Source organism: Molothrus ater, chromosome 2 (assembly GCF_012460135.2).
Source record: "Molothrus ater isolate BHLD 08-10-18 breed brown headed cowbird chromosome 2, BPBGC_Mater_1.1, whole genome shotgun sequence".
In the NCBI taxonomy this organism is placed as follows: Eukaryota; Metazoa; Chordata; class Aves; order Passeriformes; family Icteridae; genus Molothrus; species Molothrus ater.
The window spans coordinates 64,258,193-64,269,806 of NC_050479.2; the positions used below are offsets into that span (position 1 = coordinate 64,258,193).

The following is an 11,614-nucleotide window of genomic DNA, read 5'->3' on the forward strand; positions in this document are numbered from 1 at the left end:
AGGGCGGTGCTGGCTCCGAGGCCGGGCGGCCGCGCTGCCCCCGCCCGGCCCTCATGGGGCCCCTGGCGCTGCTGCTCCGCTGAAGGGGCGCAGACACGGGAAATACGGCAGTGTTCTGCTTTGACAGCTCACTCTCAAGAACAGACTAAATAGCTTTAACCTTTAAATAAAGAACAAATGTTGTACTGCACTAAATAGTTATTTAGCTGATTTGCACTAGGTTCTGTATTATTGCACAGAATGGCATGTTTGTATCCTCATGGGAGTCCCCGCTTGTAGCACACGGCCTTTCCCTCCCCCTAAGGGCCCCGGTGGTGCTGGTTTGTCCCAGGTTTACTCCTCCTTGGCCCCTGCTCACTGGTATCCCCATGGGCTGTGCTCCCCTTCCTCTACTCGCCATTCCTCCAGCTTTAAAAGTCTCCCACCACGACGGATCTGGGCTCTTCTTTTTCCACCTAGGGGGCCACCTGGAAATAAACGTAGGACTTTGCCCCCACGTGGAGAAGACCACTTCTTGTCTTTTGCCTTTTGTCCTGTGTAAGATTGCGTGGGCTGGGGTCCATAGCGAGCCAGATTGGACCCAGCGCCAGCCATGAATTCGTACAAACAAACACAACTAAAGTGATGACTTTAATAAGTAGAGCATAGTACAGATTAATACAAACCAACATAAAAATTGTTACATAGCAAGGTAGTGTATCAGATCTCATCTAGGATTACTTGATAATTGAAATAATCAGGGCAGGAGACTTTCTCTCCTTTTAATGCTTTCAAAGAAAGCAATCAGCTCAAGATTGGGAAGCCTGATGGGTCGGCAGTCTCTGTCGTCCCTCCCAGAGCTACTCGGAGGACATGCACAGTTTTGCCCACTAGGAACAGAGCTGGGGGTCCAGTCCTAGTGAGAGCCTTAGACGTAACCCCGAGTTTGACAACTTGACTCTCATGGGTCCCGTTCCGAGAGGATTTTCGTGCTCAGGGTGAGGGAGAACAAAGGCCCCCAGCATTTCTGCAGGCCCAGCACTCCACTCTTCACGTCCAGACATCACTCCAATTTCTCAACTCTATATTGGCTCGTTGTTTTGGGGGTCTTTTCAGTAAGTTTGGAGTAGTAGCTTCTCATGGCATGCTGGCCCTGAGGTTATCTTGCATGCCCCCCCTCCCAAGTCTTGTCTTTTCTCCTTACTGTCTGGGGATGTCCCCTCCCTTCACTGTCTCGGAGAGGAGCCATTACCTTAGCCCTAGCCAGGGCCTTTACTGATACAGAAAAGAACTATTAATGACAACGACTTGCAATTATTATAAGAAACAGGTAGTGCTTTAGCAGGAACAATGCTCTGACTAGTTTTTGTAACCTTTTTCTCACAAAAAAATTGGCCGATTTTTTGTTTATAACAATAATGAACAAATCTCAGTAACTGAAGAGATTAAACTCTGTTTTATTGAAGCAGCCCTAAAACTAGATACAACAGTTTAAATTCAGCGCACACCTTATTAGCTGGCTTCAGTTTTCAAAGCTAAATCTTGTCAGAGTAGACATTGTATTACTGGAACACTTACATTACTTTGTTTTCTTAAACTAAAAGATTGCACGTTTCTAAGGTATTCATAGGAATTACAACAAGTAAACAGTAGGTATTAGCAATATACTACCATGAGCTAATAACATGAAGCATTATACCTACCTAGTCCTTAATTGAAAATTTAATGAAACATAGTCAACATAAAGAAAACAGTGCTTAGTCTAGTACTTAACCCAGGACAGATTTGTTAAAATTTTGAAAAGGCAGAAACTTAAAAGTTTATTTAGTGACAGAGGCAGTCCATAAAAATTTTAGACAGCTCCTTTCCTCAAAGCTGCATAAAACAAGTACCCTTCAACTCTCCCTAAAAAGTATCAAATCTTTAACCCCCTGCAGCAATAGCACTACTTTTACTCTTCTATTTCAGCACTTGTTTCTTGGAGGGCATTGCTCTGTTTGTGAATAAACACAGTAGCTTTTGATTCCAAGTCTCCCAGCTGCTCAAGTGAAGAGACACACGGATCTTGATCTTTAACAGCATCAGGCAGCTTGCACATCTTCTCCCGAATGCGTTGAGAATATCGCAAAGGAGTTATGATTTTCAGATCTTTAGAACTGCAGTCATTTGCCTCAGGATGCATCTTCACACTTAGGAAAAGAACACAGCAAACCAAAAATATAAACATAGTCATGCCATCATACAAGTTACCTCTGCAGCAACCAGCAGAAACAGCAAGTCATGATTCGTCTTCAACTCTTTCCCATTCCCATAGCTAAAGGAAACAGGTCCCTTTCCATTCATTCAGTTAAAACCAGATGAGAAACTCTTTTCTTAGGCAAATATTTTAACCCAGAAAATCTCCTGAAAAGAGTTTCCAAAGAAGGATTCTTTCCTATTTCATCAGGGGAAACTGTTCTTCCTGCTGCAAGGGACAGTGGACAGCTGCCAGGACTCCAACTCCATCAGATGTTAAAGCTGAGCACAACTTCCTTAAGTCTACCGTCTTAGAAAAAAATTTATGGCAAAAAAAAAAAAAAAAAAAAGCATCAGTTGGTTTGTATTGAGGTTACTACCCAGGTTTTGGCCTCAAGATACAATTAAAATTATCTTTACAGGCCAGTTACATCTTGTTCACTAATTCTGTGTTATGACATATAGCCTTATCTGCATTTGAAAAGGGGAGGAATGGAGACATCTTTCTCTTTACCCAGCTCAGTATAGAACTGCTACTGCCATGTTGGCAGTGGAAGGGAATCCTAAATCTGGAATTTACATCTGTCACAAAAGTCTGGTTACTCTGTAGTGAACCATTGAAAAAAGCAAAACAGTTTGGGTAAATAGAGAAGCTTACTTTAAAATACTTCCTTCTGAAGGAAGAGGAAGCAATCCTAAAAATGTGGTTCTTGAGAGCTTTTAACTAAGTATTTATAAATGCACTGCCTGTTTTAACAGGACACAGTTACTGCAGACACTACAGACTTTCCATGGTTACCTGAAGTAATCTTACCTTTCCAAATACGGTGTGGTAGGAGGGTTGCATCTCCTCGAATAAGATGTGTCATTCTCTTTCTCAGGAGAATTAATTGCTTGGGCTGTATTTTTTATGCCATCCTCCTTCTGTTCTCTTTCACATTTTCCTTTCTTTTTTGCCCGTTCTTTAGCCTTGTGCCTTTTATTCTTTTTTGGCAAGATCTCTCTTGGTTTTAAGTCTAAATCATCATCTTTTTTAATAACATCACTGCTTGTCTCTGCCTTCTTATTATCACTCTCTTCTTTTTGGTCATCATCTGGGCAGAGATCTTGGAGGGTTTCCTGAACTGGTTCTACAGATGGATTTGGTTCCTTGCTGACCTCCACTACCTCGCTTAAATGAGCTTCTATCATGGTTCCCCCTAAAAATGCAACATTGAAGAGAGTACACCTGCAATTAGTTACAACTAAAGAGAATGTTTTTAGAGAGATAACTTTTATTCTCATGTAGAACTCTAAGATTTCAGGTAAGTGTGCATTGAAGTCTGAGCCACAACAATTTAAGTTGCTGATAATTTTAGCCACCTTTACAAATCTGCAACCTGAAAGCTCAGGCTAAGTACACATCCTGAGAAGTCATCCTCTTCAAGTGCAGCAGGTCTCAACAAGTATTTCAGCCAGTTTCTGAGTTCAGATACTTGTCATGTTATGTTATATTGAAAGGAAATATTTATGGCTACTTTGCTTCCAAAATTAGAATATTTACAACCTTTAATTGACACTATGCCATAAACACAACCAGGCTTCTGGTAGTGAAGGAGTTTGAGTCAGAGGCACTGATTTTTAGCTCACAAGAGTATTTTTATTTACTCTTTGATTATCAAGCTGAAATAGCTAGATGACACAAGCTTTTATAAATTTTAATTAACAAGTCTGAATACAAGAGCACCTCCAATTATTTTAACATGCTCACTGTTGAAAAGGATTTGTTTAGCCAAGATTCAATTGAGTATAAAATGATCATGGAAAATTTTCCAGGAATTAAAATTTTATATCAGTACAAATTGTTTAAACACCTTTTGTTGGCTATCAAATCAGACATATAACTAGAACAGAGTACTCACACTTACCATTGTCAGAGTTAAAAAGACCTTCAGTATTTTTGATTGTATCTACTAGTGTGCGTCGCAATTCCTCTCTGGGCTGAAAGAAAGTTACACTGTTTTAGAAAAATAATTCCAAAATGAATTATCATCTCAGCTTATTTGATTGGTATAATAGTTACAGGGAAAGTGAAGCAGGCCACATGATTTTCATATTACAAATCCTTTCTTTAATGCTGTTCAGTGTTAAGTCAGAACACAAGTGAATCCTGTATTTTCAGTATAAGATGTATTTGATGTCCTGAAATCTTGCTGATAGTAAAGCACAGAAATTGAGTCCATCAGTAGGTATAAAATTAAGTTCTATTTTGGGTTTCTAGTGGTACTAAGGTAATTTGATGACCCTAAACCTTTCTTCTTCAAATTAGTACCTACAGCGGCTACAGAGCAAACCATTATTTTTATGGTCAGGTAGGTCATGAGGCTCTCCTCCTACTATAAAGGTATTTAATAAAATCAGAAGCAGTTGTATTTTACAGGCCATACTTTCATGTCTTTCTTTTAATTGTTAATCTCAATTTTTAAGAAAAGTTGCTTACCATTGCTCCTGCCAAAATGGCCTCCTCATAGACAGCAATAAGCTTTCCAAGTTGGCCCATCTGTTCAAGATGCATACAGCAGATCCAATATTTTGCAAGTTTTTTAACCCCAGGAATGCTGCGAATCAGATCCTCCAACATGGCACGTGCTTCATCACTGTGATGTCCCTAAAGTCAACACAAAAGTAGAGACTTCAATGCATTTGACACATTGAGGTGCTGTAGTTTTGCTGCTTTTGAACTAGAATGCAAAGGGTTTTTCCTTTGGCAGAATTGTTATTCACCTATTCTTCAAAATTAGAACTATTTATATGGTATTGTAAGTAGAAGAGGTAATAAGATGTTCAAGCATCTTCAGAACTACATGAAACAGACTTTTTCAGAAGTACAGACAAGTTTCTGCAAATGCAAACTTGTTTTAGGTTAATTCCTCCTATCTACTCTGCCTATACTTACTCAGTAGCTCAGTGAGTTAGTGGAGGTTAATTTCTTCAGCTGTTGGCAAAAGCTATGATATTGCTTAACTTGGGGAACACTTAGTCTCCTAATTGTTGTATTGTATCTGACTCACGTGGGTCTAACATGCCCAGAGGATTTTCGTGTAGTCAGGGCCTATATGATCAGAACTCATTAGGTAGGGATCCAGGTACCTGTTCTGTTAAATGCAGGCATTCACTCAGAGTCTTGTTGACCTTTTCTGTATCAACAGCAGAGAATTCTTGTTCTTCACTTTTGGACTGGGGTGCCAGAAGTGCATGTATAGGAGGTCGTCTCATCACTTTTCCTCTAGATGCCCTCCATTCATCCAGGCGAGCTCTGCATTTAGGAATATTATTAGCTGAAGTGACAGATATTTTATCATTTTTTTACATTGACTGACACTAAATAGGGTAAGTCATGCCAAGATATACTTTCCAGGTAGTCTGAATCTTCTTTTAATCCCAAGAGGAATAAAGCTGCCTTTTAGATCTGCACGGAAATTTCAGAACTACACGTATCTACCAGCTTAAAGCACGTTATTGCTTCCTTTCCAGCTGCAACAAGAGACTTAGGTTATGGACCCTTGTTTTCAAAAGAAGGTGAAAAAAGGTTCTAAATTATTCATGTGTTACCCTCCCCATCCCATCGTACTTCAAAACAGAAAACTAGAAACTAATATCATAAGACAAAGTGTGGAGAAAAGCCCAAAACAACCCTTATTACACAATTTATAGAATCTGAAACTGATGTGAAGTGTAATTCAGTTTTAATGTTTCATTTCAACCCCACCCCCTAGACCATAAAATTTTAGTATATGTAACTTACTACAAGGACGTCTATATGAGGAATATTAAATAACTTTTAGACTGTGAATCATATTCCCACCCGTTGCCTATGCTGCATTCACCAAACTGAAAAATGTCATTGACAAGTTCTCTCCTTGAGTCTGTAAAGATGCTTCTGCCTCTATACATCCTGCCTCAGTCATTTTCTTTTTTTAATCTGTGACATGCATGTGAAATAAATTTACAGGATTATCTGTCATCCTTAAGGCTGTCACGACACTTAGACTAAAAAACCAGCTCCAGCAACATATATTTTTTAACTGTGCGGGAAAAGTTGTAAGCCTGGAAAGGTCCTGCAATCAAATCCTGATTTCTCAGTTTAAGCCTTAAATTTTAGTCTGCTGTCCTTGAGCATCAAGTTCAAACACTTATTTCTCTGTTTTTCAGAGTCGATACAGCAACAAATAGATCAAACTAGATATTCTTGGGGAAAAAGGCATTAATAACTTGCAAGAGTAAGCCACAACAGTAATTTAGTTACCTTCTCTCTTCTACTGACTCTTTTGGCAGAATAGATTTTCTCTTTTCATCCATTTTAGAATTGTGTCCTGATTTTTTACCAGGAGGAACAAAAGTTGATCTGGCTAGAGCTTCTGGTCGTGCATCTTTGCAAAAATCTGCACATTTCTTCACACCTCGCACTTTGCGATCAGGATTGCAAGAAGGGGCCTTCAGTGGCTGTGGTCGCCTTCCACCAACCACTTTTGGGACTGTTACTTTCTTTGGTGCCACAGCAAATGTCAGCTGTTTCTTCAGACCCGACTGTGAGTTAGTAGCAGCTTTATCAGATGGTTTGCTCTGAAATGGCAGGACACCATTTGATTTTACAGATTTAGTGTTGTTTGCGACTTTGACGGTCTTCGGAACTGCATTACAGCTTTTCATGGACAAAGAATTTGCTGCTTGTTTGGTGGTAGAAGTAAAAGGCTTCTTGTCTGGCAAAGAACTCTTTTCCCCCTCATCTTTTGCTGCTTTCCAGAAAGAATTTATCTTGGATTGGATAACTTTGCCACGATATCTGCCAAGAGCTGGTTTCTTTGGTACGCCGATACTTGCATTTTGTTTTTCTGCTGTCAAATGCCTCTCTTTAACTCTTTTGATTTCCAAGATGGCCTTGCTAAGTGATACATGCTGAGATTTTATATCAATTACTTTATTCTGTGGAGCTTGATTTTCAAGATTACAGTTTGTCCCTGCTATGTAACTTGTCAGTGGGACTGTAGAAGAGTTTAAAGTAACACTTGTTTCTGAGTTTACACTTGATTGGTCCCATGACTCTTTATCAGCATTCTCTTTATTTTCCTAAAATCAAAAGCAAATTCATGGAAATGTTAGAGGTATGTTCATGCTGCATATTACTTGTTTCCAAAGAGGCTTCCAATGATTCACAGGACTAAAGTGCTTAACCATAAATGCCAGTTTAAAGGTGCCTACAGAAGTAACATCTAAATATTAAGTAGATTATTTGCCAACTATTACTGCAGAATTCACATCAAAAATCACATAAAAATTGCTTAAATTCTGCCTTGGAAGTAAGAAAAAAACCTCTTAAAGCAACTGCTGGCTTTAAACTGCCCCAATTACCTCCTTAGAAGAGTTATAAAGCAGAAATTTGCTTTAGGCTGTATATAATCAAGAGCAGTATCTCTGTTTGCATACCTCATCACTTAAAGGCAGCACCATTCCTCCACTTAGTGTGAATAGCCTACTAGCAGAAGGTAGTGAGTAAAGTAGTAATTAGGACACTAGGAGATGTCAACAGAAGAGAACTTTTCTTACTATGGAGATGTAGGATGCTGCAACTTGAGAATGGTTACATCGGTTTTACACAGCTTTATTGAAACTACCAGCTGTATGTTCTCAGCACAACCCCTTAGGAAAAGTGGAATCTAGTCTTTTCTTCCAAAAAAGTTGCTCTACAGCAACTAATTCAGCATTGTCCAAGCAGCAGCTTTCGAAAGAGTGAAATATCCAAAGGCAAGAAAAAAACCATGTGAATGACACACAAGTCTGCATGAGCAGACTTTAAGAAAGACGCTCCTGACCTGAAAGAAAACTCAGTTCCTGGTCTGTCATTGAGGCTTAGTAGTTAGATTTGACAGACTAGAGTTTGAGTGTGAGGACTGTTATTTCAGGAAATTATGTAGCTTGACTCAACTTTAAATGATACAAGACATTTATACAGAAAGATATATGTACCTTCAGGAAATCTCTAAAAATACACTTGTTCTCACTTCTGCAATTTTTCTCCTCAACATTCAATTTTGAAGTTTTAAGTTTTTTACTTTTCTCCTCAAATAACTCCACATCTCAGATCTTCTGAAACCCAAACTTTAAACTGCCTAACATGAACACAGCTCTTATGTCTATTTTCTCCTCACCTTTCCCTGAGAATAGGTCTGGAGAATCTCTATTTTGCCATTTCTAAGCAACACAACCATTTGCATCTTAATTCCAGGAAAGTGACATGAAATGATGCACAGAACATGTTCCCTTAAACTCTGATTAGGTATTGGCATCTACTTCTGATTACCTTAGTTTTGCCAGCACATCACTGAAAAAACATACACACTCAACAGTTTGTTTTGTTAATGGTTTGGCTTTCTTTCAAGTGACAATAAACTTCTTTACTGTGACAGAAGACCTTACTCAGATTTTAAATGACTTCCCCAAAGACTCAAAATGTATCAAAACCCCCTCTGAGATTCTTAAGAAATATTGTTAAAATGTAAGCATTATTTCAGCAATAATGGCATCCTCTTTAACTCTCTCTCCCATTGGGCACAAACTGAACATCAACATAATCTATTTCCTACTGTAATATGGCAGCTTTCCAGAAAGCATATAATAAGCAGTGACGAAATAAAGTTCTAACAAACCACACCTCTGCACCTGCAAACTTCTCATGCTCTGGAAGTCATACAACATAGACTTAAGTAAGTGGAATGTTGTAGCCATAGAAACAGAGTGCCATCAGTATTTAAGTATCAGTCAAAAACTTACCATTTCTGGCTTAGGAGATGTTGAGAGCTGTAACTTCTCTTGAAGTTTACTGGTAGTTGCTCTCCTAGTTCTGCTACTGCTTAAAACAAACAAACAAACAAACAAAAACCCTTAAATCATGCAACAAAGGGATGTATTTTTAGAGAATGTTCACATGTTTCAGTTGGTAGCCTGCAGATGTACTCATACTGAAGCAATTCTGATTAGCTTCCACTATTCCTCCAGCAAAAACAAGTGGTTAAGCAACCACTGATCAGGACCCAGGCTGGAAAACATCCTTCTTACATCATAAAGAACTAACAGATTGGAATTCACTGCAAGTGTAATTTCTCATGTTTAAGAATGAGTACCAGATTGTCTGGTCTGATGCATCTGCTACAGAAGGTCAAGTTTCTAAACACTGCAGTTGAGAGAAAAGGGGGAGTAGCACAAGAAGCTGAAGTTCAGCTACGGCAATCGTGAGAGCCCAGGCCGTCTGACACAAGTCTGAACAAGGACAAGTAGTTCCTACCACACTGACAGGTTCCAAAACCTTCAGTCAGGCACCAGAGCTGGCAGCAGACTACCCAGAAAGTTACAAAACCACCTAGAGCAGTATTGTCTCCTAGCAACTATGAAAAAATGTATTGACAACTCAGAAGAAAAACATCTCAGTTTAAAGTTACAAATCCAAATTCTTCCTCATGTGCTTTGTAATGTGTTATATAAGAGATATGACATAACTACATGTGACTGAAGATTAACATTCTAGTTAGCAAGGGGTATCTTTGCATCAGAGGACCTACAGAAGCGAGCTGAGATGAAAATGAAGGAACATTAGTGAATATGAACATAAGAGGATATAAGCCATAGCAGAAACACTACCTGATCGATGTCTGGTTTTCTTGAATGGTCACACCAGAAAAAGTCTTCTTTCTTGACAGATACTCCTCGACTTTCTGTCGTCTTTGTTCTAACAAATTTTAAGACAGACAGACTTGTTACATTTTCAGCTAAAATATTAAGCTAAACTTTCTTAGTCAAGAAGGAAATTAAGTTAGAAAAGCATCAACATATTACAAAATATAGACACTACGGATTAAGAAAGCCTTAGTTTTCACATCTCAATGGCTTACACATTCTCACATTTCCTGAGAAAGGGAGTATTCAAGGGATGGTTGAATCAACCAGCTGCACAAAATTGGCTGGTTTGCTGTATTAAGCTAAAAGAAACACAATTTTGTAACATGAAGTCAGACTTGCTATCTTCTGTATGCCTGCCCAGTATTTCACATAGTTGGTTCAGCAAGCGCACTTTTCATTTGTGGGAAGAGCATGAAAAGCATCACACACGTGAACCCAACTGACCAGCTGTAAAATCGTTTGCTTCTCTTCCACTGTCACTTGGACATCTGTGCAAATGTTAGACTACTGGGAGTGTTAATACCAGCATGAAGTGATCCTGAAAAGGCCGTAAGAACAGCTGTCACAATCCCTCCAGGGATGGCGACTCCACCATCTCCCGGGACAGTTCATTCCCATGCCTCATCACTCCTTCTGTCAAGAAATTCCTCCTAATGTCCAACCTAAACCTCCCCTGGCACAGCTTGAGACTGTCCTCTTGTCTGGGCCACAGGGGAGAAGAGGCCGGTCCCCAGCTGGCTCCACCCCGCTTTCAGGCAGTTGCAGAGAGGGATACGGTTTCCCCTGAGCCTCCTTTTCTCCAAGCTAAACACCCCCAGCTCCCTCAGCCGCTCCTCACAGGGCTGGTGCTCCAGACCCTTCCCCACCTCCCTGTCCTTCTGTGGGCAAAGCTCCAGAAGGCAGTGTCCATCCCCTGCTTCGGAAGGAGATAGCACAGCTCGTACAGCAGCGCTGCCCCTGCCAGCAAGCTCGGCGTGCATGCCAGAGCTTCCCAGCACCTTCTGCTTCAAACACGGCTCTCACCGCCCTCGCACGAACAGCAAAGCCCCACCAAGGCGACTCCCCTGCTTCAACTTGCAGCAGCCGAACCGGTCAGAAAGTAAATAAGCACAAGAGCGCCAGGGCTAGGTCGGCGCCGCGCTTGTTGCTTTCAAGCGGATGCGCTTAACGCCAGGGCGCCCCGTTTGTCATGAGGGAAGGTTTCCAGCCCAGGAGCTTACCTGGGGCAGGGGATAGGATAGGATGGGATGGGATGGGGTCCGTACCGGCCCCAGCCCTGCCAAAGGAGGGTGAAGTCTCATACGCCCACCCGCAAGCTGTAGGACCACAACAGCGAGCGCTGCCACCAAGACCTGCCCGGTCTCCGACCTCGCCTGGAGCGCCTGCCCTGCCCTCCCACTGTCCGGGGGGACCGACCGGCTCCTCTCTCGCACCGCCTCTCCCGCACCCACCACAGCCACGCGCGAGCCTACAACGGCGGCCGGTAACGCTCAGCCCCGCGCGGGCAAGCGAGCGAGCGGCCCGCGGCGGGGAGCAGCTGTGCCCCGCGGTGCCCCGGTGTCCCTGTCCCCGCCGGGTGTCCCGGCCTTACCGCGGAATGCAGGCTCGGACCTGCGGCTGGCCGGGAGCTGCGGAGCCGCGCGCGCCGCCATAGCCGCCGCCGCACAACGAGCGTTTGAATCGCCCGGCG

At 41.6% G+C, this 11,614-nt stretch overlaps 1 protein-coding gene across 3 annotated transcripts; it reads right to left on the minus strand.

Annotated features, from left to right (window-relative positions):
- Positions 1 to 1,416: 1,416 nt before the first annotated feature.
- Positions 1,417 to 11,596, minus strand: CKAP2 (cytoskeleton associated protein 2). 3 transcript variants are annotated; one of them, XM_036393581.1, is made up of 9 exons: positions 11,516 to 11,596; positions 9,886 to 9,973; positions 9,022 to 9,097; positions 6,500 to 7,320; positions 5,344 to 5,509; positions 4,694 to 4,861; positions 4,122 to 4,194; positions 3,029 to 3,413; positions 1,417 to 2,168 (listed from the first exon to the last, which is right to left on the minus strand). In XM_036393581.1, the coding sequence occupies exons 1-9, from the start codon at positions 11,574 to 11,576 to the stop codon at positions 1,931 to 1,933; spliced, it is 2,076 nt and encodes a 691-aa protein (XP_036249474.1). In that variant the 5' UTR covers positions 11,577 to 11,596; the 3' UTR covers positions 1,417 to 1,930. The 3 variants fall into 3 exon arrangements, with proteins under 3 accessions (XP_036249474.1, XP_036249465.1, XP_036249484.1); XM_036393572.1 differs by having other exon boundaries at positions 9,022 to 9,100; XM_036393591.2 differs by lacking the exons at positions 9,886 to 9,973; positions 11,516 to 11,596 and adding an exon at positions 9,533 to 9,571.
- Positions 11,597 to 11,614: the final 18 nt, after the last annotated feature.